The sequence below is a fragment of the Nanorana parkeri genome, unplaced genomic scaffold (genome assembly GCF_000935625.1).
Source record: "Nanorana parkeri isolate BGI_ZX_2015 unplaced genomic scaffold, ASM93562v1 scaffold44, whole genome shotgun sequence".
Taxonomy (NCBI): domain Eukaryota; kingdom Metazoa; phylum Chordata; class Amphibia; order Anura; family Dicroglossidae; genus Nanorana; species Nanorana parkeri.
Genome location: NW_017306312.1, coordinates 972337 through 998696, shown reverse-complemented (window position 1 = coordinate 998696; position 26360 = coordinate 972337). Strand labels below are relative to the sequence as shown.

Sequence of the window (26360 nt, the reverse complement as noted above, 5' to 3'; positions counted from 1 at the left end):
TCATATACAGTAACACATTTGAACGTCTTTTACTGTTTTTTTACACTTGTAGGTGCTGCAGTAAGGGTCAAAATACCCTACAAAAGGAGCGTCCTGGTTCTCAACAGGCTGATTCTTCAGATTGCTGCAGCACAGGGTAGTTTAACCCTTGCTGCAGCACCTACAAGTGTTAAAAAACAAACAAAAAAAAACGGTAAAAGTTCAGATGTGTTACTGTATCTGGAGCCTGGCCGCATTACAGTAATACATCATAAAGGTTGAATTGGGCTTTAAAGGCATAATCCATCCAACAATAATGTTTCAGTGTTAGATGGATGACACACACCAGCAGCTCCTTTGGCAAAAACTGATGGCTTTTGAGCTGGGTCATGTCATTTCCAATGACAAATGCAGCAGATAAACCCCACCTCTTGGATTCTCCATAGGAGTGAATGGAGAGCTTGTATTACATGTAGCCTAGAGGCACAATAATAGATAGAAGGGCAGGAACACAGATAGCAGATTTTATCCCTAGGAAAGCAGTCAATGTCTGCTTTATCACATTGGTTCAAAAGTGGCAAATTAACCCCTTGGCAGCAGGCTAGTTCTGTGTCTTTACTATGGAAGGACTGACGCTGCCTTTCCCACAGCTATCACAATACTTTTAACAGTCCCAGGCATACCAAGCCTTTAGGCATAGCAAACCCTGATGGTTTTTGCATAGCTATAAACACAAACTCCTCAGAGCACTTATGATGATGGTGTCTTCAGCAATGTTACACACATGTATTAAGACACAAAATCTCAAAAGACGAGGGAAACAACGACACAAAATTCCCGATGGGTCATCTTCTCTGGATTGGGACACTCCTTGTTTTCAGCATGCGGTAGTAGAGGTTTTCATCCCGAAATTCATATTCGTCTGTGATATGCTGGAGGACGCCTCCTTTCAGCAGTCTCTCTCCGTACTTTACTGCTTCTCCACGATCGGACGCCAGCCCCACCTCGACAAGCCAGCTCACCAAATCGGAGCCCCAGAAGATGATAGCAGAGTTCCTGGCACCACACCTGTGTGTCAAAGGAATGATTCACCCATATGCTCTGTAACTCTTGTGCCAGGGCTGTGATTGGCAGAAGGTAAAGAAAAATAAGAGGGAAAACAGGACAGCATGATATAGGTAGGTTAGATCAGTACAGGGTCATAGAACATTAGAAGGGGCAGCGGGAAAAGCATAAACTGAAAATACATTCACGGACAAGCGGGAGGAGCTGACTGGAGCAATCTAAAATTTGGAATGCAGAACATAAATTGATAAATTGAGGTGTGAAAAATGCAATGCTGAGAAGTATAATGATGACATGATATAATGCCAATATAAAGTTTAGAAAATGTTTTTTGTCTGAAAATGTTTTTTTAAATTATTTCCATGGAATATCATGCCATCCCATTCTCCCAATTGTCAGGTAAACCTATAAAATGTCAGTTTGCTTCTGTTCATGGCCACTTCTCACCATGTCATTAGTACATCTGAACCAAGGAATAAAAAAGTTCCATGATGCAGTGGGGGCTTTCTCTGTTCTGTTCCTACACCTCTGCAGTTTGAAGGACAATGTAGTTCTGGAGTGAACACAGATGTATAGACCGGAAGGGTTTCTGATACCTGCAAATTTCTAACTAGCACATAACTAATTCCACTGCAAGGAAAGAAGTACAGTTATGTAAGAACTCCTCATTGTATAGCATTAAAGCAGGCCCTTTACCCCCTTTCACTAAAAATCACATAAGCGTGCAGCTTTGCATGCTGATATGAAATCATCTTAAACAAGTTTGTTTAATGAATGTTTCCTTTGCTTACAAATAGAGTTAATCTACTTCCTGGTCTAGTTTGACACAAATGATGTAATGTGCCAAAGCGTTGCATCCTGGGAAGATTACATCAGCAGAGCATTGCTGGGAAATCTCAGGAGATCTCAGGGAAAGGCATTTTCCTTCCCTGAGATGATGGGCATGGTCACATGTCCTAGTCACATGTGCCAGAGGTCCAGGAAGTAAAGGGAGATCTAGTAACCTGCCCTTAGTAAACAGGGCCACTGTCAAAAGACTGGGGAAGAAAATAGAAATAAGGTATTCAAGAATACAAAGCCTGAAGTTATCTAGAAGTATGTGTTTGTAGATTGTCATTACTAAACATTTCTTAAGGTGTGTTTGTTTTTTTAATGATGGGTAATGTTCCTCTACGTTTTTAAGATACACCAGCATTTCCTGGGTTTGAAGATACACCATATAGTAGTGGTGCACCGAAATGGAAATTTCAAAACCGAAAACAAAAAAAAATTGTCAGGCCAAAACCAATTTTTTTTTTTCCCAATTTGTTTAAATATTTTATTTTTATTTATTTTTTTATAAACTTTTAAATAATTTAATTTATTAATTCATTAAACATTTTTATAATTTACTTTTAGTAAAAGGAACTGTCAAAGAAGAACTCCAGGAAATGTATTTCATTAATCCTTGCAGTGGTGCTACCCCTACATTACAAGTGTTAATTGCTTGTTTGTGTCTAGGTAAAAAAACAAAGCTATACTCCCGTGAAGCACTGAGCCAGCTTCTTCTTAGACAGGTCCTTCCAACGTCTCTCCCCCTCCTCTGCAGCAATCTAAGGTACCGTAAATCATCAATGTCTACACACAGTGTATAGACACGAGGACGCCGAGGAAGATTACTGCAGGGAGGGTGAGACAGGCTGGAGGGAGCGCTGGAACAGCCGGCCCGCCCAGGGGTTTGGGTGACTATATATCTTTGTTATTTTTGGCTGCCAGGGTTAAGTGCTCGTTTGTGTCTAGGTGCTAAAAAAATTATAATTAAAAAAAATGATTTAACATATAGAGTACCAAGACATTTTGATTGTAAACTACAAATCTTGTAGCAAAAGTTTGGGGAAGACCCCTTTCTGTTCCAGCATTACTATCACCATGGAGATGGACTTTAAATATAATGCAAATGAAAATGGTTACAACCAGGAAAGTACAGAACAAACAGAAATGAAGGAAGCAAGGAAGAAATGGCAAGAATAGTGATGGGAACGGGACAGATGAGCAACATGCGTTGCCAAACCTTAGAAAGTAAAATATTTTGTTCACATTAGACATTATTACTGTTTGGTATATAAACACTGAATACATATGAAGGGTGAACCTAGAAGCACAGAAATAAGAGCTACCACTGCCCACGTTCGTTCTAAAAGCATATGATCAGACCTTTATTCTGATCCTGGATTTTCTTCCTAGTTAATCACTGACCTGAAATGATATGCCGTAAGGCAGTCAAGACCTATCTCACCTCATTGGCTGCATGCTTGTTTCAGGGTTCCGATTCACTAGGTAGTGAAGCCAGGATCAAGGCAACAATCCTGAAATTTGCACTTTTACAAACAAGGTCAGCGTGGCAACTCCCATTTTTCTATCACACATTCCATTTAAAATTGCCAGTCATCAGAACCAGTTTTCAGGTGGTGGGGGTCCTCTCCGCACACCTTACAGCAGTCCTGGCCAAATAAGAACGGTGGTGCTCGCTTCATCAGAACCAGTCATCAGTGGGATTCTTCAACATTCTGCCAGATCAATTATGCTTTATTTTACAGGGAATTAAACACATCACATGACACAGTAGGACATTGACTGGTGTTAGTAATATTTTAGATGACAGGCTATAAACTTTTTTGGCTCTCCAGCTCGCTGACAGTTGAAATACCTTCTCTCCTTGACGATATTCCTAACACACAGGTCTTTGTGGTATTGTACAAACTGGTGGCACGTCATGCGGATTTCTTCTGGCAGCCGGGTCTCCTCCGGAGCCGCATTGGGTTCTCTGCCATTCCACAGGAATTCAAGTCTAACGTGCAAATAAGACAGTTCACAGAACAGCCAGACGTACCCAGGACTCAATGAACGGGTTTATTAAAGATCATATTTTGTTTACAGAAAGATTCAGTTAGAGAACAGACCCCAAGGGTGATGAGGTGAATAGACATATAGAGTGACGTACACTATATGACTGGTAAGCAGAATAGAAGATCGACTGCTGTGTGTGTTCTATTCATGAGGATCCAGAAACTAAGGTAAAAGGTAATCAGATAAGAAATACAGGGAACCAAGAATCCCTGTGTTAATATTTAGCTAAATATGTTTAAATAAGTCTGACAATAATTATCTTTAAAATCTTCATAGCAGGCACCATCAACTTAATTGTTTTCAGATCTTCATCTAAGATGAAGGTGGGCAAAGGCCTGTGGCTGTGAGAATCCTGCAATGCCTTATGGGATTTGAAGTTCTGGAGGGGGTCTTGGGGTTGAATCCTAGCCACAACCAGACCTCAACTTTGCTCTGACTTCAAACTTTGGCATACCACCTCACTATCCAATGGCAAACCTCTATTTAAGCCAACATAGCATCCTATTGGATAGTATGATGGTATAAGGTATGATGGGGAGAAGAGGGTGTCCATTTGTTTTAAAGAAAATTGGTTAGCTTACATTTATAGAAGTGTTCAGAAGAGTAACACGTGTGTGTATTTGTTTTTTTTTGGAATGAGAAAATATAAAAGGGAACCTGTCGCAAACAAAAAACTTGTGTGAAAGGGTTCTGATGGAAGCAGCTATTCCCTGACTTGTATTAGTTCTGGGGCTGTAAGGCTGAACCTATTTAACTTTATTCAGGGTAAGTCAATGGCTTGGAGCAAATGTCTTGGAGAATGGCTGCTTCCATCAGAACTTTTTTTTACACGGGACATTTTCTCTTTCCCCCATATGTTATTTATTGTGACCCATTTTCGCTTGAAAAGTGCATTTAAAAGCCTTTCCCCCCCCCCTCTTCATAAAAATGCTGCTTTCTGCCCTCCTAATGCAGTAACCTATTATGCTATAGTTTAAATAACAGGGACCCTCCTCTGTAGAGCTTTACTGCACAGGAAGAGAGGGGTGTTCTATTAGTGAGCACTGACTACTGAGTGCACTAGGTCCAACTATGGTGCCTCTTGGTTGTTGGACCGCACAGATATATATAGGCTCCCTGCACAACTGATGTAGCAGGAATAGGGAGGCAGAGCAATGGAAATGGAGGTCATTAGTTCAAGATCTACCTGATGAAGTATCTATTTTTGTGACTTCATTTGGGTTGTCATGGACAATAGCACAATAAATGGCATGGTAAACTTCAATTATTTCTAAAAAGTAACAATCTAAAAATGAAAGTTGTGTTTGCTGTGATGTCCTACATTACATCTCTCTAAATATTCATTTTTCTAATGATTATGATGAAATCAACAGGACCACAGGCTGGAACTAATGCAGTGCCTGTAATTCCAACATTGTGTACAGCTCCATAAAATATAGCAAGCCTTACCTTTTCTTGCATGGAAGAATAATCAGGTGTTTGTCCAATCCAAAAATGGCAAATGACAGAAAACCCTAAAAAGATCAATCAACAAGCAAAGTTTAAAAATATTACAGGCAGTCCCCATGTTACAAACATCCGACTTACATATGACTCCTAACTACAAACGGAGGCTATTACTGTACAGCAGGGGGTCCCAGGCTGCAGCCAAGTGTAATGCGCAACATTTCAGTCGTTGTAATGCTACCGCACTTGTGCCGACGAGGAGTGCCCGCCTTTTTGGGTCTGGTTTGTAGTACTGTACGTACATTACAGGAAGTTGGCTCCTGTTAGACGTGCAGACGAGTGGTGCCCGCCTCTTCTTCTGGGTCACGGTGAGGTTTTTACTGCTCTCTGTATGAGAAATATTTAATCTCACTTCTTGTCCTTGAGACAACAGGAAGTGAGAGGAAAATCTACCCCTGGGAAGGGAAATTCACTCCTGTAGGAGTAATCATGGAAAAAAGGTGTCTCCACTGAAGCTTTATCACCAATCCTTGTTTCCACGACAACCCAAAACATTTTTAAATCCAATTGTCATAGGGACAGAAAGTGAGGCGACATCTTCTGAATAGGGGCAAACACAGCAAAACAAATGTTACAGGGGGTTCACTCTTACCTATGCTATCCAAAACTAAAAAATGTTTTTGGACTGGAGTTGCACTTACATTTTTTTTACCTGTTCCAACTTAAACACAAATTCAACTTCAGAACAAATCTACAGTCCCTATCTTGTTCGTAACCCGGGGACTGCCTGTAAATGCAGAAAATTTATGTGGTGTTTGGACACCCTACAATCACCCCCTCCAAAGCCAGAAATAAGATACAATTTGCCCCTGCAGCAACCTGCATCCTCTATACTTGTCTGGTACACATGTCTGTGATGTCTAGGCAATGTAGGGGAGCTGAATGAAACTGCAGGAAATGGATAAGAGAAAGGGCAGCATAAGAACTGTACTGGAGGTCCATGGACACACACAGCCCTGTGGCAGGCCACGCCCCTTCCCTCTTTGATTGATGGCATCAGTATCCTCCCTTAGCAACCAGGAAGTTCAGGGAGAAAAAAAGTGTTGGGCCGTTTTTACTCTAATGCAGACAATGCATTAAGGTAAAAAACGCCCAGACCTTAATACTACTTTAAAAGGAGAACTATGGGGTTAAGTCTTTTCCCCATAGTTCTCCTTAGGGTAACGGGAGGACATAAACTAGCGTCCTCCCGTCACCCTAGGCTCAGTATACTGCGAGCTGTAGCTCGCGGTATACTGAGACGCCGCAGTATACCGCAAGCTGCTGCTCGCGGTATGCTGAGACGCCGCAGCTGAAGCGGATTCCGACAATTGTGCCGGGATCCGTCCAGCTGCGTGATCTAGAGGCAGAGCCAGCTGTACCCGCCCCCTCCCCGTCCGATCCACCAGTCAGCGCTGGCGGATCGGAGCGGGGAATCCAGTCCCTCCCCTGTCACGGCAGAGAGCCGTGACAGGATCGAGAAGTGAGCGAACGCCGGTATGTGTTCACTCACCTCCCGATCTACTGAGCCGACCTGTGACAGTCTCATTGTCACAGGTCGGCTAGAACTATGAGGCGAGTGAAAAGCACTCACCTCATAGTTCTCCTTTAACTGTACACTTGTATATAGAAAGCCCGATATATCACAAATTCTCATTCTGAAGTTCCTCCCAGCCAACAATCACATTTACACTTTGGAAGTTTGAAACAGACTGGTGATACATCAAGTGGAGAGAGCAGAAGTTACACAGAACCGGCTTTAGGAAGCCGACCCACTCCACATGTAAGGGACTCAGAATTCTACACAGAATTCTGATCATTTGTATAGCTCAAATAACTAACATTAGCTGTTAACATTTCTTTATCAAGCATGTTCGCAGAACAAATTCTGGCAAAACCTGTCAGCCAAGGCAATGCTTTTTCAAAAATGCAGCTTGTGGCATTTTCCAGCTACATTAATATGATGCAGTGTTTAGTTCAGGGAACAATCCACACAGGTATTTACTGTAAAATATTTCAGCTATGAAAAGCTTTAAAGTGACCCCGGCCAAAGCCTGTGATTTACTTTGGAAACAAATGATTACTTACTTGGCCAAAATTAAACACGGCACAAAAGAACTGAAGCTCAACATACAGCCTTCCTGGCTCCAGATTAAACAGCCACCAGAAGCAGCTGGATACATTCTGTAGAAGAGAAAATGTTGGGAATAAAAAATATCACATGAAAACTACTTACTGAAAAGTTTTCTCGGCAGGTAAAAGAGGCATAAACATGCTGACTAGTCCAGGCATGATTCGGGTGCATCATACTCCCTTCCAGCAACACTTATACAGTCTGTTTATTGCAATTTACTTTAGCCTCCATGTACTACGTATGCTACCAGAATGTAAGGAAAGTCCTTAACGTGAACTTAACCTTGATTAAAACAAAAGTAGAGATGTTCAGACACCTTGTGGTGTCTTCAGATTAAATTACAGGGTCCCTGTGAAGCCCCCCGTGGATCCTAGGCACAGGCTGTACACTTCCTCAGCATGTATCTAAGCCAATATTAAACACCCTTTCGCTGCCAAGCCCTCCAGAACTTAGCCCATACAAGCAGGGGAGAGCAGCGGGGATCCATGGAGACGCAGATCCCTGCCTGGAGTGGTTGACATTAATGATGGCTATTAATTTAAAGGGGAACAGTTCTGATATAAGTTCATGGTCGCTAAAGCAACCATGAGCTTATAGCAGAACGGTAAATGCCACCGATGTAAGGCATACTGACCTGGCGGTTTGGGAACAGTTTCGTTCCGCCGTATGCCTTACGTCAGTGGTATGGAAAGGGTTAAACGCCATCGTTTCATTCACTTACTGCCAAAATTAGGATTGGTGCCTAGACAGTTGAATACAAGAAAAGGGGCTCGTCTCCAGAAAGGAACCAGCTCAGTCTGAATGAGAAGGGGAGTTGAGACCTTGGGTACAGCTTGGGCATAGGGTCCACAAGGACAAAGGGATCAAACTGAAGACTGCCACAAGGTGCCTACACTTTAGCATTATTTTCCTAATAAAAACTTTAGCACTTTCTCATAGGGTTGAAGCATGCCTGCCCACTCCTGCTTCACATGCATTCCTATTAGCTGGTGAGGTAGGCCATCAGAGTAATGGGCAAATAGTAGGAATGCACCAATACCATTTTTTCCAGACCGAGTAAAAGCACTGATACTTTACCTCATGTACTCGCCAATACCAATTACCAATATTGACTAATGATTTCAGGACAGTGGTAGAGTGCCAGGGCCCAGTTGAAGCTGCAAACGCTGTGACCCTGGTAGGTCTGCCACTGACTCAAAGCAGTAGAGGAACTACAAATCTTAGCAATACTTTATACAACAATGCAGAATACCACCAAATGCAGGACTACAAATCTCAGTGATACATTATACAGCAATGCAAAATACCATCAGCTAGAAAGGACTACAAATACCAGCGATATATTATATAGCAATGCTGAATGGTAACTGGCTATAGGGGACTACAAATCCCAGCAATGCATTATACATCAATGCATAATAATATGAAGCTACATACTCTGTGCTACTCCAGGGTGCCAGCCCTGGAGATTTCTCCAACGGAGGATCCCAGGTGGGCTCTGTGGGGTCTTAGAGGGCTGTGCGGACTCTCAGGTGGGCTGTGCATGGTCTATGGTGGGCTGCACGGACTCCCAGGTGGGCTGTGCAGGGTCCATGGTGGGCTGTGCAGAGTCCATAGTGGGCTGTGCAGACTCTCAGATGGCTATGCAGGGTCTATGGTGGGCTGTGTGGGGTTAATGGTGGCTGTGCTGTTTTGTGTGGCGATGTGTGGGGTTAATGGTGGCAGTGCTGCTTTGTGCGTCATTGTGTGGGGTTAATGGTGGCTGTGCTGCACTGTGTCGGGTTAATGGTGGCTGCGCTGCTCTGTGATTGGCTGGGCTGTGTGGCCTCACCCGGTGTCCCGGTCAGTCTCAGCAGGCATTGGCAGTTTGGAGGAGGAGGAGAATTTGGCTGCCATTGTATACAAGCGCCACCGTTCACAGGAAAATGCCCAGTATCAGCACCGATACCAATACTGGTATGGGTATTGGTGCATCCCTATCAAATAGGAACGTTTGGAAAAGTAGCTTAACAGTTCTGAGTTCTAACAATACCCAGACGTGTCAGCTTTGCCCAATCAGAGGAGCCTGATATTTGAGTGAAGCAGAAACTACTAAAAGCTGCTGTGGAAATGCACAGGTACCTCTGGGTGCTTGAACTTCATACCTGTCAAACGTTCAGTATTATTAAATTAACATAGTCTTTTTAAAATCAGTTTTTAGATCAGGTCAGGTCCACTTTAACAGTTCATACCAAGGACCAAGGTATTTTTAATGCTGCCCACACCACATAAAAAATAATTCCTAACTAGTGCCCATTCTTCTACAATGGAGATCAGAGTTGTGGTGCAACGTGGTAGACAAACATGTGAAAAGTGCCTTATAGAGGGCAGTGAAAGCCATCATCAGAACATAGGAAACATTCGTTTTAAATGCATTGTGACTAAACGAATAGCTAAGCTGAAGGAACTTCTTCCTCCTTTAAGATTTTGAAGCTGGAAACCTCCTTCGTTTCAACACATATAGGCTTTGGAATATACCTCATATCAACTTATGACGGCACCATAAAGCTACCGATCCCAGAAAAGTACCAATACAATCAACTTACAGCAAACAGGCCAACAATGAGAAGCAAGCAGAGTAACACATGTCTGGCAATCTGTAAGTCTCCGCTGTGCAGGTGTTGTTGCTCTTCCTGGGACAGGGGACATCTCTGGGTGTTGCAGCGACTCAGACATTCATGTGCTTGTAGAAGGAAAGGGCAGAATTACACCAAACAGCGTACAAATTCAGGAATTATGAACAGCACGCATGGAGAAAATGTGCCCTCTGTCACAGCAGACATAATAGCTAGCTTGTGCTGGCAACCTGGGGCTTGTAATTCCTTCACTGATAGAAAGACACACCATGTCCAAAACTAAGTAAAAGGAAAGAGCGGAGGGGGGCGGGGCGGTTCAGGTTCAAAAATTCAAAAGTGACGCTAAACTTAAAAAAGTCAATAAGTATAAAGATATCTGCAACAGTTATCAAGGCCCCGGCTGTGCCAAAGTGCCAGGCGGTTCTGATAAGGCAAACTGAAGCCTTGAACAAGTAGGCTGTTTACTTCGTCATTTTCAGGTTTTGACCGGAGTGTATCTTTAAGAAGGCTAATCCACTACGCTATAAAAAAAAAGCCCCAGACAGGCAAGCTACATCCTTTGTATGATTTCCAGACATAACTTTCAACTTTGGCTAGGAGAAACGTTTAATTAAATTTAGAGATACTAGTAACAGTGTCAATACTAGTATCGGTGCCGATACCGAGTATTTGGGCGAGTACTCGTACTCGCCTAAATGTTCCGATACTGGAACTTCCGGACAAAGAGAGATCTCCCTCTGACCAGCAGTGCTAAGGAGCATGGAGCCAGCTTTCTAGTCAATCAGGAAGCCGGTTCATTACGTGCCGCCCGGCTTCCTAATTGGTTAGGAAGCCAGGCTGCCTAGCAACAAGTGAAGCTGGCTTCTGAGCCAATCAGGAAGCCTGGCAGCACGTAATGACCCACCTCCCTGGTTGGTCAGGCAGCCAGGCTGCCTAAGAACAAGTGAAACTGGCTTCCTAGGAGGTAGGTCATGACATGCCGCCCGGCTTCCGGTGTTGGTAGGCTTCCTGATTGGCTTCACTTGTTGGTAGGCAGCCTGGCTACCTAACTAATCAGGGAGCCAGGCGGTATGACATGACTCTCCTTCCGGCTTCCTGATTGGTCAGGAAGCAAGGCAGCCTTGGCAAGTGAAGCCGGTATTCTTTCGATAGACTTCCTGATAATCAGGGCACATGCAATGGTATCGTTACTAACGAGGACCAAAAGTTGGTCCTCGTTAGTTTAAGTATTTTGTTACAAACAAAAACTTTTACCTAAACTGTTGTTTCTCATTTATCTCCACTGTTACTCCTCATGGGGAGTGGCCCAATTGGCTGGAATGCTGTATAAATGTGTACAACCTTGGGCAGCCGCCATATCAATTTGAAGGTGGGAGTTAAAAAACACAGATCAACCTCCTATTTGTACTACCCCTTTGCAGCTCATATAAACAAGGTCTTAGAATGCACCAGGTTTTCATATTTCCTAGCAAATCAATGATGTTTTTATTAAGTATAATGAGATGAAGCAGTGTAGAAACAGATCTTTGCTGGGGTTTTATAGCTACAGTGTAAACCGGACAGTCTGCAAACTGTACCTTCCTCTATGCTGGGAGCCTCATTTATAGTCAGCACATTTGAAGAGTCCACAGGCTGGCACACACTTCCGTTCTCCTGACCACAGGCACAGATCTCTGTACAGATAAGACAGCACACAATGTTATTACTGCACTTCAGCCAATGCAATAGAAAGACTTTCTGTATTCTTCACATACACCTCTGCAATACAATTTTCTCAGATATAAAGCTGTATTTTTAGTTTTCTGGAAACGCCAGTATTTTACAATGTTATAACACAGCCTCAAACAAGGTGCTGTGACAATCGGGCCTTCAGGTTTGTGCACAGTGCCATACGTTTCCATGGTGCAGGTGAACCGACCACCATCTCCATGGAAATGCACGATGTTAATCCAGTGTGGGCAGTATACAGGACCACATCCAGCATTCAGCTGTACTGTGGTGAAGATTATAAGGTAGGACTCTGATGTGAAGTAGGGACTGAGGACTCTGATGGGGTCTTCTGAATGCCTTGTCATCCATACCAGACACCTATCTAGGAAAAGGGTCTGATATAGATGTTGGGGGAACCACACATCATTTTTTACATTTATGTTTTTCTATATATTTTTAAATGGTGTGCCTCAAGATTTTGCATACTTTAAAGGGTGCCATTACTGGGGAAAAAAGTTGAGAAACGCTGTTCTAGCACACTTCTCAGTGAACAGTTTCTAATGAGCATATCATTTCTACACATCACACAAGATACTAGAGTTAGCAATCCTGTAATACCCCTGTAAGCAAAAACACTGGCTTTGTGCAAGTTCCAGGGACTCTAGGGATAAGATCCTAAATGGAATTCCAAGCTCGGTCACCTCTGCTAAAAAAAAGTTAATCATCCTGCTGCTTTTACTCTACCCGGATGAGGGAACTGCTCTTGTAATTGTGCCAGGTAGGCAAAGTAAGAGATTCATTTGCAGAGATTTGTCACCGGAGTCTCCAAAATAAAACATACTAGTGGGAAGCTTAACTTGGCAGCAATTACTCAAAACGAAAAAAAAAAAAAATCCATTTAAGATGGACTGACAGCTAACATAAAAATAATCTGCATATCTGTGATATGAAAATGGTATGTCAAAATAATCGGCAGGTCCAGGCAAAAAAAACAAAAACCTAGGCTTTACCTGTAAAAGATGAGCTTGGTCCCACCCAGCCCCACCTGCTGAGCATCTCTAGAACCAAAGAACCAAACTTGACTTTTACATGAAAAGGTGGCATCTGCATAATATCCGGAGGCTTATATCTCTGGATCTAATGGTTTTGGCATTTTGTTTTTAGTAAAGGTAACCTCTACTCAGATTTGTCACAGGTTTACTTTACATCAAAAGTGAATTCAGGCTGCAGTTTTCCTTGTCTTATCTGTTCTGTCACCACGAAACCACACTGCAAAATGAAACTTCTGCAGCAGTAAAAGTCGGACCTAGTACTACTGGTTCATGCATGAAGATACAATGATACTCGCTCAAGAATTGCTCTATAGAAGGGACCCTACGGAGTCAGCCAAGTCCATATCCTGCTGCTATATTAGGAGGACTACTACAAAAAAAGGTCTGTAAAGCAGCTTTTAAACACTTTAAAAATGCAAAATCGATGGGGTACCATGCGCTCGGTTTGAACCCTACCAGACACCATCTGCATGGAGCTTGTGTGGATCTCCTTTGGGTACTCCGATTTCCTTACACTCTTGAAAAACGTACTGGTAGGTTGAGTAGCTTCCACCCAAATGTGTGTTCATGTGTCTTCCTGCTTATGGGCAGGAAATTGATGTAAACAGTACAGTGTTCTCTAAATTGCAGCAGAATATAGCAGACTTACATAAAACATGAAAATTAGTTTTTGCCTATGTCAATGAACATGGTTTACAGCCATAAAGGCCTTGCTTACCTGATCTAGTAGTAGAGGGTGGACTTGATCCAACAGGGCTGTTCGGCTTAGATTCAATTGAAACATCTGCAGTTCTATTAATGCTGCTATGGGAGGACTGATTCAGCACCTGGTAGTTGCCATCTTGTCCACTTCGACTCATGCACATGAGACAAATGCCAGACAGCAGAATACTAACAGACAAGATCACTGCTGTGCTGATGATCTGTGTTGAAACAGTAAAAAAACAGAGAAAACTGAATGTCTATTCAGCTGAGTTCGTTGTGGGGATCACAACCTTTTCTTTTTATACCCTCACTATGATCTAAGCTTCTCCTAAAGAGATGGTACTGGAACAAGGAGGCATCGCCAGACATTACTAGAAGAGGATATAATATTATACCTCATCAAGTGGTGATTACAAGGAAAAAAATGGACCCCCTTTCCCATTTGTGACACCTCTCACATGGTTTATTGGTTTAACTGATTGAAGGGACACTATGACTTTACCTCAGACCCCCACAGATTCTCACCTTGCCAGAGAACACATCTTCCTCCATCTCATCTGGTACATTCCCATTTTCTAGCTGGTGTGGCACACAAAGGGGAGCAGTGACATCACACCCTCCCTCATGTGACAGTGCTTCAGCCAAGCGATTGGCTGCTTGACCCGAACACGGTCACATGGGAGGGGGTTACATGCTCCCCATACCTGGAAGCATTGGGTATTTAACGCTTGCTGCACTGGCACAAGGAGCTGCATGCAGGGACGCACTGGAAAGGTGAGTATCAGGAAGTCGGGGGCCTCTTTACACATACACTGCCTTCGATGTGCAAAGTGACTGCCTTTTAAAGAACTGCAATTACTTTTATTACTTTATTTTTATCATATAGTCTTACCTGAGACTTCCCATAAAAGAAAGCAGAGTCAATGTTGTCTAGATCACGTTCCCCTACACTCAGAAGTATGCACACAATTAAGACAGGAATGCTGGTGGGACAAAAAAAAAATTATTGTAAAAACAACAATAATACAATTCTAATAAAGCTACATAGTGGGTTATAAAACACGGGTTCCACAAATCTAGCCTTATGCATCCCTTTTCGGACCTGACTGACACCAAAGATCAATCTGGGATTCCTTTATTGCTATGTATGAGCAGCAGGCAGACTTGATCCCTGGGTTACTTATAGTCAGGGCTTGAAAAATCCACTCGTCTGTGACGAGAGGACGGTGGAGCCCGACAAGCACCTTCCCGGCCAGCCGTTGTAATTACAAGGCCGGCCCGGGAGCTTTACATTCAAGCGATCGCTTGTATCAGCAGCTGTCACTGCCGTTGCCGGTCCCTAAAAAATCATAATTTTTTTTTTTTTTTTAAAACACATTTTTTTAAGTCCCCGTCCACCACATACACACTCAGATATGCGTCGGGTGCGCCTACGTGCGAAAATGCCGATTGCGCCTATTGTGCCGCACATGTTACATATCGCCGCAAACGTCGGAGTGAGAGCAATAATTTTAGGGCCATCAATCACGGATAACACTAAACTGATGAGCAGTAAAAGCGTTTTAAGCGTCACCTATGGGCGTTTCTTGCGATTTTGCGGGCGCACGCAATTTTAAGGCTTGACATGTTTGGTGTCTATTTACCCGACGTGACCCCGACTTTTATGTTTTACCAAAAATATGGGTAATAATAAATGTTTTATAACATAGTGTAGGGAAACTTTCTTTTTTCTTTTACATTTACGGTACTTTTTTCATTATATACTAAACCCCCGAGGTGATTATATACCTCCAAAAGAAAGCTCTATCTGTCCCCAAAAAATGTTAACATAAATTGCAAGGCCGATAGTCCGGTCATGCTGACTGGTGAAATTTTTGACTGACTGGTGAGACACCCTAAAATATTTCAAGCCCTGCTTATAGTGCATGTCCACTTTTGCAGTCAAAATTGAGAAAACCCCACTAGAGGTTTGTTATGCATTTCTATTCACACAACATATTCAGCAATAATTAAAGAAAAAAAATATATATTTTCTACCTTTTAGATCTCTCTATTTTTCAGGGCTTTGCATGCTCCTCTCTCAATTTCAGTAGCAGGAAACTGTGTGTCTGTCCTAACAAAGACTTAGGACAGATGAAGTACCTCCTCATTAACACACAATGTCTTCAGGTCTTTAACCCTCTGTTAGGACAGACAGTCCTGATCATCTAGTTTAAAAAGTGATCTGCCAGCACAGTACAGACAGGGGTAATTGTTTAAAACAAAATTCCCCCCAACCTCCCAGACAGTGAGAACTAAGCAGGATCTTTTAGTCCTGGGATTAGTGGAAAGAGCATCTAAAAAAAAAAAAAAGCTGCAACTTTTAATTTCTATTTCTGTTAAGTTAGAAGTAGGTGTTATCCCAATTTGGCTGCAAAAGTGGAAATACACTTTAGGTCACTACAGCAGAGTCATAACATGTCCATTGTGGGTAGGATACCTCTTAAATTTTCATCACACACACCCTGTCCAACATGAGCTACATTCCTAATAGATACTTACCCCCAACCAGCTAAAGCTATTACCACCACGGGAATATTCCCAACTTCTCTCTTCTTTAATAGAAATAAGGATAATGAAATTAGACCTGGAAATAAAATCAATTGCCAACAGTTATTTATGATTTATAATCCTTTCAGTTTTTAAAATCAATGACAAACACATAACTATAAGAGCAAAGCAGACTCAACTGAGCCCTACTACTTCTTAGACATGAAACCCTAAAGTTTCCTTCTAAAAGGATGGCAATTACAAAAATATTGTATTCTGGTAAACCTGTATGATTAAGGCCTTATTCACACTGGCGTACAATATGCTCCGTATTGATGCACGAATCATTTTATCCCATATGCAAATAAATGGCTCCATACACGTAGCTGCGTATGGAGCCGTATATTTGCATAAAGATGCGCAAAAAAAAAAAAAGGACCCGAGATGCGTCTGGGGTCCGTATTTTTGCGTATTGTACGTGCATATACGCACATATGCGTGTACAGTACATGAAAATTTCTATTAAGAATGATGCATTCTGGGATTGCATACAGTGCAGACATATACACACGTACAAATACGCGTATATACACAATATACAATTTTGCTCTTGCATTGTGTGTGTGAATGAGGCCTAATAATGTAATAATAATAACAAATATTCAGCATATCCATAATATCAATTTACTTCAAAAAGGTAAACATGCCTTTGGTTACATTTTTCACTAAATGTATATGCAGACCAGGCGGTCTAGAAAAAGTAACAGTAACAACAGTAAGTAAGTTCGGGGCAAACTTTAATACTGCCTGTGATACTAACGGGTTTCTTTCTTTCTTTATTTTTTTTTTAAGAAAAACATTTAAACCATTTGATTCAAATGTGACAGTTGTAAGCACCCCTAACAGTGTTATAGTTAGTTCCAGCCCCTATCACTTTTGTGAGATAGATAGATAGATAGATAGATAGATAGATAGATAGATAGATAGATAGATAGATAGATAGATAGATAGATAGATGCTAATGGTAATAAAATAATCATACTGAATACTGTTACCAGAACACAATATCTTTTCACAGGGGCGGACATGAGATGGGACTTTGTGTAACTGTGTGAATTTAATAAAAAAGAATTTTCACATGAAGTCCAGCCGGATGTTTTATTGTTTTGGCAGCAATATTTTTTTTGTTAAAAAAGGTGCAGGCACTTATCAACTAATGTGAACTACAAATTGATGCAGCACACATCTACCAGAGTACTAAGAAAAGAAAATACCTGTCCACAAGTATGTACTGTAGAGGGCGCTGTATAAGATAACAAACACTAGGATCTGCCCCACCACATTTCCCTCTCTTATTATGAAGTTCCACAACACCATTCCAACACAGACAATCAGCTGAAGAAAGAAGAAATACAAAATTAAAAATCATACAGAATTGTTGTATTAAAGTGAAATGTAGACAGAGCTATGTCACAGTATCAAAAAGGGGTACAGCTGTAAGATTACCCGTCATGCTAACTATCTGCATGTCCTAAAACCACCAGAAAAAAATATAATTTTGTGTCATGCACAAGAGTCATATGATCTAAAAAAAAATATTTTCCCTTTTATCAGGTTAATTCAAGATTTGGAACCCATGTGTCCTTTCTGTAATGTTTCCAGACCAAAGAATCTGGCCCCACTCAACATAATCTCATACAAATCATTAGGACGCACACCCAGTTCATTGTACTGTGAATGGATTAGCACACATAAATCTAATGCTTAGTTGGCGATTTCCGCCTCTTAAAAGCACATCTTGATTCTCAGTGTGAAAGTATTTGTAAAGCTTTCAGTCAGCACACAAGCCAATGTCACTTAGTGGGTTATTGTGTAGGACGCGATGTGTAAAATCATGAAAATCGCTCCATTTTTAAAGTTAATTTTCGCATAGTCACGTGACCGCAGTTCCCCCTAAATATTACCGGTTTGGTCTCTGGAACATATAGCTTACAAACTGATGACAGCTTTATTGATGCTATTTGGACTTTTGGAATTGTTTGCACAATACTAAGATTTGTTCATTGACATATTCACAGATACCTTACAAAGTAGATCATTCACATAGTTGGTATCATGAATTGATTTTCACCGATTCGTTTTTTTTATTTAGTTGCTATTGGTGGTAGCGCCACACTGTTTTCTGTCTTTAGTTTTGTTTGTGGTAACACACACACATTCTCAGGCAGCTGCACATTATTATTTGTAGATAGTTTTGAGCTCAGAAGTGTTTGATATTGACGCGTCACTTCTGGCAGTGATGACAGCACTATTCTGTAAAATTCTCTCCCATCGCACAATGTTTGACATGAAGGGGATTTCAAGCACAGATTCTGGGTTCCCACAATACCTGGGGAGGATGAGCCATTTATTTAGCGGCTCAATAGCTGGACTCCAGGAAAACCAGGTAATTTAGTTCTAAAGCAAAACATAACTTTTCATTTTTGCCTGGAGTGACACTTTAAGGTATATATTAATGACTGCTTTGCATGTAGGGCACCAGCCAGCACGGCACCGATTTAGCAAACAATGTGCATTACAGCTTGTAGACATTACGGAGATAAAGGTGTTTGACTAGCAAGGTTACATCAATACAGACACACAATCACACACACACACACACAGATTAAACTGGATGGACCCTTGTCTTTATTCAACCTTATCTACTATGTTACTATGTAAAATGAGGCTGCCAAGAGGCAAACATTTACGTGTCAGCTGTTGCCCTTTAAAAGACTGACCAAGGCTTTCGGCGGCAATGAAGGTATTGTATGAAAATAAAAGGAAAAAGACATGCACATAAGGGAATGTAAAATCTTACTATTCCCTTATTGGAAATGGAAGTAGCACTGTAGCAGAAATCTGTTTATAAACAGAAATGTAAAACAAATACAATGAATGATTTTAAAGTAATGGTCCTTCTTAAAAGAAGGCAGCACAACTTTCCTACCAGTGCCTTTATTAGCTAAAAAAAAAGCCCTCCTCCATGTGTCTCTGTTCCGAAGGAGTTGATGTCCCAAACTTCTGGCCTAAGCCCTGTCCACCTTCAATCTTCCATGTAAGAGTTGCACTAATGACCATTGAGCTCTAACTGGATAGTAGATGACAGCCAGACAAGGCTTAGCCTAGAAGGAAAGACATGCCTCTAATAAAGTGAAACTAAATCAGTGAGGTGCATGGAAGGGGGTTTGTATAATTGTATAAGCAAGCGCCTTATGGTACCAGTTTTTGGGAGTTTTTTAGTCTCACATGCATTACAATTGCTAATAAACCAGTTATGTATTCATTCAAAATAAAATTGAAAGAAATCCGATACAAGTACTTGAGTAGAGTCTTTTTACTAACTTCCTTTAATCCCCTATACACTAGGAGCAGGATGGCAGCATTGTAAAACAATCATCACCTACGGCATTGTACAGTTATCAGTCTAAGGCCTCATTCACACTGGGCGAGAATTATCCAGCAGGACTACAATCTTAATAATAATAATAATTCGTAAGCTAAATGTGAAATTGTAGTCTATCACGGGAGCGAGCTTGGAGCGGTGACTACTTTACAACACACACAGGGGCCATGGGGAACAAAAGTAGCCCCCCTCCAGAAGGAAGGACAGTGTCAGCACCAACTCAGAGATGATTTTAGGATCTACAGCTGAGTGATACACAAATAAGATACATTTCTGTTAATAGTTAAGGCACTTGAATGCATTTTTAAGATTTAACTGCTTAGTGTCACTTTAATGGCTCAGTGACAGTGCCCACATCGGTAAGCGGCAGTCCACCTGTGATCATATGTGATACGATTTTATGTGGTTTTGATTAGATCACTGGACACATCTATCCTGCATCCAGCAACAGTGATCCATTCCAAACCACATCACATCACATACGATTACATGCAGAGGGCTGCTTACAGAAGCAGCCGCGATCACTCGGTCATTGACTTGAACGGGTACAGCGGCTGCATCTAAAACAGGACATCTGATGTTCCTGCCGCAGTGATCCAAAACTATCCAGTGTGAATGAGAGGCCTAACCCAGGAAGAGAGAGCAGAGTGATGAACTCCTTTATTGTAAAAGCTTAAAGTGACATTAAAAGGCAAATTTTTTTTTTACCTCCCCCCATGTAAATGTTAGCACTTACCTTGAATGATGTCTCTTTTTCCGATCTTCCTCTTCTTTCCCCATGTTTTCATCTGTCCCTCCAGCGGTGTGACGTCATTCCGATCCAGCGCTGACTGCCCTGTCTCTCCGATCCAGCGGTGTCTGCAGGCGGGTGCACGCGTCCATAGACTTACCTTGCGTCTCTGCTCGTCTCCCGGCCGAGAATCGGAACTGCGCATGCACCCGCCCCAAGATCCTTTGCGGCCGTACAAGCAGTTCCTGATTCTCGGTGCGGGAACGAGCGGCGATAACGAGGTAAGTTTTAAATGATTTTTAGGGGTTTTTTTTTTTTTTTACACTTCTTGCCTATATCTACTGCATGCTAGCAGTAGATATAGGCAAAAACAACCAGAGGGTTTTCGGAACTGCGCATGCACCCGCCCCAAGATCCTTTGCGGCCGTACAAGCAGTTCCTGATTCTCGGTGCGGGAACGAGCGGCGATAACGAGGTAAGTTTTAAATGATTTTTAGGGGTTTTTTTTTTTTTTTTACACTTCTTGCCTATATCTACTGCATGCTAGCAGTAGATATAGGCAAAAACAACCAGAGGGTTTAGAACCCCTTTAAGGCCTGGTTCACACCTGGGCATTTTACAGTGCGTTCCTACGCGCTGTAAAAAGTTCAACATGTGAAAAACAATAATTGCCTATGGGCATGGTTCCCACCTGGGCGTTTTACAGCGCGTAGGAACACGCTGAAAAACGCCTTACGCCCAAAAAAGTACAGGAGCTTCTTTGGGGCGTATTTGCCGCGCATATCCATTAGGATACAGCCGGATAAAAACGTGCGGCACCAAACCCAGCCCAAACCCAACCCAGCCAGAAAGTCCATCGGCCAGTGTGTTGAAGCGTTGCCACTTTGCTTCTCCCTGGCCACAGAAGGCACTTGACACTTCAAGTGGGTCAAATACCTACTACCCATGCCGCACGCTGTTGTAGAAGAGAAGAACGACAGCGTGTAGTGGCTGAGCAGGATTCTAAGTGTGGAATACCTGCTATGGTCAGGGAGAAGCAAAACAGTAGCGTTTCAACACACTGGAAAATTAATTTTGCAGAAGATCAGCATTAATACAACTAACTGATACACAGGTGAATCTAAAAAGAAATATAAAAAGGCAAATTGTGTTTAACTTTAGATTAGGCTGTTACTGTATGATAAATATTACATGGTACATTACATTAATATCTACATTGTAGGGTTACACTATCAAAACGGGATATCTGAATTTCTATCCATAAGTTCCAAATTGAAAAAATAACAGCAAACAAAAAGGAAAAAAAAACAAAACAACTCACTTGAGCCAGAAGAAGATTTGCAGTCAACAAATGAGGAAGTTTTTTATATTTTTTGCTCAAAAGCAAAATAGCAAGCGACCAGACCTGCAAATAAATACATATATAAAATATCATTGTGATTAATGTGTATTGTTCCCTCCCTCATCCACCCCAGGTCCTCTGACGAAGTTCCTCTCCACCTTGGAGTTTCACTCATGTTTATACAAATGTATGAAACTCATATACTTCGACAAGAAAAATTGCACACATTATGGAATTTAAGGCAGCCCTTTCCCTTCTTCATATACAGGTTGGTACATTTTGAACAAGCGAGTGTTTTTTCCATTTTTATAAATGAGGATGGGGATAGCATCCAACTTATTACCCTCATGATAGATGCACTTTGAAGTAGAACCCCAGAAAAAAAACCCCTCTAAAATACACAGTAAAATGAATCCACATAAGGGGCAACTGCCCCCCGGGCCTCTCTGATGCCACCGCAAACGCCCCCTTGACCCCCGCTACCACCTGCACGCGCCCGTCGCGGCTCTGCGGAGGTCCACCAGGCCAAGGTAAGGTGACAACATTTTTAAAACAAAATCCGGGGATATTTTATCCCCGGGAGCATAAAACAAACTTTGTTTTTTTTTTTAAATATTCAACTGATCCCTGCATCCACCAAAAGTGCGGCCTCCCGTCTCCCACGCTGTTAGAAGCTGCATACGGCGTGTGCTGGTTACTACTTAAACTGGCACGCGCTGTGTGCAGCTTCTGAGAAGATACACTATTAGCGTAGCGGAAGCGATGGAAAATGCGCAGCCGGCTTCCTCGCTATGCTAATAGCGTATCTTCTCAGAAGCTGCACACAGAGCACGCCAGTTTAAGTAGTAACCAGCACGCTCTGTATGCAGCGTCTAACAGCGTGGGAGGCGGTGCTTATCGGTGGATCCAGGGATCAGATGAGCATTAAAAAATAAAAAATTGATGTAATGTTCCCGGGGGCGGTCTCCTGAATCCGGGGACTGTGCCCAGAAATCGGGGATGTAACAGAGTATGTAGCTTCATATTATTCTGCATTGCGGTGTAATGTATTGCTGGGATTTATAGCCCTCTATAGCTGACGCTGTTCTGCATTGCTCTATAATGGTATTGCTGGGAATTGTAGTTCTCTATAGTTGATGCTGTTCTGCATTGCTCTAGAATGGTATTGCTGGGAATTGTAGTTCTCTATAGCTGTTGGTATTCTGCATTGTTGTGTAATGTATATCTTGGAATTGTAGTTCTCTATAGCCGATGCCATTCTGCAATGCTGTACAATGTATTTCGGAGTTAGTGGCAGAACTACCAGGGTCGCAGCAGTCATGCACGCACACAGCCCTGACGAGGTGTTCCTCCACTATCAGTGTGCTTTACATTTCCTAAACCGATAAATACATTCACACTACTGTTACATTGATGGCAAAAGTGGGAGACAGGGGCGGGGAGAATGCGGGGAAGAGGCAGAGCGGGAGGGGGGCCAAGTTGCTGCACCATCGGCCTCTGGGTTGTACTTGCCCCCTGGGCTAAAAGTTGCCAGTCAGCCCCTGATCCACATACTTGAATTTCATCTGAAGTTTTGCAATTCAAGGTCAGTCAGTTCTGCGTTTCACATACCTCTACCATACTATGTAAGCACACAAGTGCTAGAACAATTTCCTATTTTTGCTGTACATCTTCTTATGTACCCCAACCTGCAATGAATCAGCAACACACTGCCAATTGACTGTCCAATGAACAAGCAGATGTAACTAAGGTACAAAGCTGAAAGAAGATAGTGGCCTGTGTGTCAAAGGAATATAAATCTGACGACAGGCTTTACAGAACAGAAAATTCTAAGACAAGTAAAACAGAACTCACTTGAAAAATGTCATCTGTACATTTAGACGTTTGTCTGGAGTTCCACTTTAAGTCAATGACTTGATAGAGAACTTTGTACTTTCTCTATTCACCTCACAAAACATTTAAAACACTTTGCAACGATCATTAGATAACAAAGTGATACGTTTTATAAATAACAGCACATTTAATTTAGCGGATATAAACTGAACATCAATGGTAAACTCACCAAAACAAACAAACTGACAATGCTGATATCGAAGCTGACATTTTGCAAAGACGACATCAAAGGTTTAGGATCCATTGATGGAATAGTCAGTAGCCAGGCTGAAACATACATAATTGGAGCAGATACAAAGGTGCTGATCACCATACCTGATGTGACCTAGAGAAGGAAAACAAACAACGCAGGGATCAGATTTTGGAATGTATGTCAACATTGTGTTGGAAAGTGACCGAACACTGCTCAGAAAAACAAACCTCAAACAAAATATTGTGCAATACCAAGAACAAAATGGAAAAAAAAAAAGGGGAAACAAACACTTATTTTGCTTAAGGGCAGGTATGAACCTGCCTGCAGTTCCAGTGCATTCCAGGTCAGACAAAATGAGACATGCAGTATTTTTCAGGTCTGGTCTGGAACGGACTGCGCCAGTATGAACAGAGCAGAGAAATAGCATAGGGATACATTCAGATGCATTTTGGGTCCGGAAACAATCTGGTCTGGAGATGATCTGGATGTGGTGTGAATGGGCTCTTAAAACAATAAAATAGCAACAGTCCCAGTAGTAGTGAGAGGTCAACCTGAAGGACATTCTTCCTTTTTTCAGCCTTACTAGTTGTGGAACTATAAGCTCTACCAGTTATAAAGAGGTCATGGAAACGTATAAAAGACTCCTTAAAACACAATTAAAAGGTGTTTAAAATTAATTAAAAAGGGAATTAAAGTCGTTTTATACACCTTTTATTATTGTCATTTTTTTGCAGGTTTCGTGCGTCTCCTTAGGTCCTTCTTTGTAAAACATGTTTACAGAGCTCAACAGCTGAAGCACCTATACCAATATTTTTACAGCAGCCTACATCTTGGGAGGTCACAGAAGCTTCTTTCCTTCCTCCTGGTCTGAGCGGCGCTCATGTAATGAGGTGTAAGCACTGCTCAGTCCTGAAGTAAGGCAAGGCCAAGTTGAGTTATCGTGTGCCCCCCAGTGCTGGATTGTGGAGGGTAAATTGATATATATTTATTAACAAATATTGGAGATCTGCTTCATGCAGTGGTTATAAAAAAACAATTACACTCGCTTTTACTTTTAAGCGAGTTAATTGCGACCATAACCAGAAAGCAGCCACATACAGCCCTGTAGAGCACCCACGAGTCTCACAAATAGGGATGCACTGCTATGAAATTTTCAAATGAAGTTCCTGAGTTGGACCTCCGGCCTGTCACCTCTTATACCATACCTCAACATTGGTCAGTGAGGCCACAATCACAGCAATGGATCAACAGCAAGACACAGGGGCAGCACGCCAGAGCTCTGACTTTAGAATTTAAAAGATGGTATTTACGAAATAGGCAGCCACCTCTGGGTTCCTGCTTTTCATGTATGGTGTCAAAAGTAACAGCTTTTCTTTTACTCTCTAAAGCCAATGACAAACTGCGTGCGAAGCCCCGCAGAGCGAATCAAAGCTGTCATGCACGGAGCTTCGCATGCAGTGTGTGAGCTGAGTGCAGCCAGATGATTGACTGCATCTTCAGCCAATCGGCTCACACGCAACAACTGGATGGAGTTCGTATCGTGACGTGCGGATTTATAAGCGCGAGCCGATTGGCTGAAGATGACATTTTTCATCTCGGCACGCTCCGCTGACGTGCCAGAGAGAAAATTTCATGACATACTGCACACGAAGTCAGCGCGCCACCACTGCGTGCTGCTTCGCGTGCAGTGTGTCACAGCCTTTATTAAGAAGTGTGTGTGTGTGTGTGTGTGTGTGTGTGTGTCATGCCCTCCTTAACAGTCAGGAAAAAAAAAAAAAAAAGGCACGCACATTATGATTCAGCTAACAAGTAATAATGTGGAATATCATTCTCAGAAACAAGGACTCTGGTATGCAAGCTCAGCAGTGAAACACCCTGAGAAGATTCTTAGTATAAATAATTCAATCTTTATCCATTACTTACAATCTCTACTTCCATGTTAAATTGGTTGGCAAATATCGCAACACCTGGTGCCACTGGGAAGACTCCATACAGAAATGCATAGTTAGATAAACTGGTGTGGTTAACCATAGAGTTACTCCGATCCAACAGCTCTACCATTTCCCTGCAGATAAGAGGCAGAACCAGCCTGAAGAAATAAGAAAACAAAGTAACTGACTGTATCTAGGCAGATCAATTTAAAGTGTATATTAACTATGCATGATGTAGGCAGCCATTTTGTTATTTAGGCAAAAAAAACAACAACTTGACAAATCTACTGAAAAATGGTCATGCTAGCATTAAAATGACACAAAGATAGATGAAGACTAAAATGATTTCCAAAAAAGAGAAAGCTTCTTAGAAACCGATTGGTATTGACAGTCTGTATAAAATGGTTTCTATAACTTTTTTTTACTGGTTTATGTTGTGCTTCACAACTGTCATATGATACCTTGACATTAAACACACATTTACTCTAAGTAGCCTAAATTCTGCCTCCCGTCAAGTCTTAGCTCTGCCTGACCTTCTGCACGTTATCTGAACACCGCTGCCTACTGTATGAATACCATAGCCACCGTCAAGGTCACCCATATTCAACCCTCAATGCACACCAGTGGGAATTTGTTTTAATCTTTACTTGCTATGTGAAAAAGGCA

The 26360-nt window shown here is 41.9% G+C and overlaps 1 protein-coding gene across 1 annotated transcript in view; it reads right to left on the bottom strand.

Annotated features, from left to right (window-relative positions):
• Positions 1-679: 679 nt before the first annotated feature.
• The window catches only part of GPR155 (G protein-coupled receptor 155), a 30362-nt gene continuing 4681 nt past the window's right edge, over positions 680-26360 (bottom strand). The window contains exons 3-15 of the mRNA XM_018572420.1: positions 25687-25852; positions 23740-23895; positions 21657-21740; positions 17435-17555; positions 16173-16257; positions 14524-14614; positions 13645-13849; positions 11742-11837; positions 10135-10271; positions 7504-7599; positions 5380-5444; positions 3731-3871; positions 680-1047 (exon numbers count right to left, since the gene is read on the bottom strand). Of these exons, the coding sequence (XP_018427922.1) occupies positions 825-1047; positions 3731-3871; positions 5380-5444; positions 7504-7599; positions 10135-10271; positions 11742-11837; positions 13645-13849; positions 14524-14614; positions 16173-16257; positions 17435-17555; positions 21657-21740; positions 23740-23895; positions 25687-25852 (1666 nt within the window). The 3' untranslated portion in view covers positions 680-824. The remainder of the gene's footprint in view (positions 1048-3730; positions 3872-5379; positions 5445-7503; positions 7600-10134; positions 10272-11741; positions 11838-13644; positions 13850-14523; positions 14615-16172; positions 16258-17434; positions 17556-21656; positions 21741-23739; positions 23896-25686; positions 25853-26360) is intronic.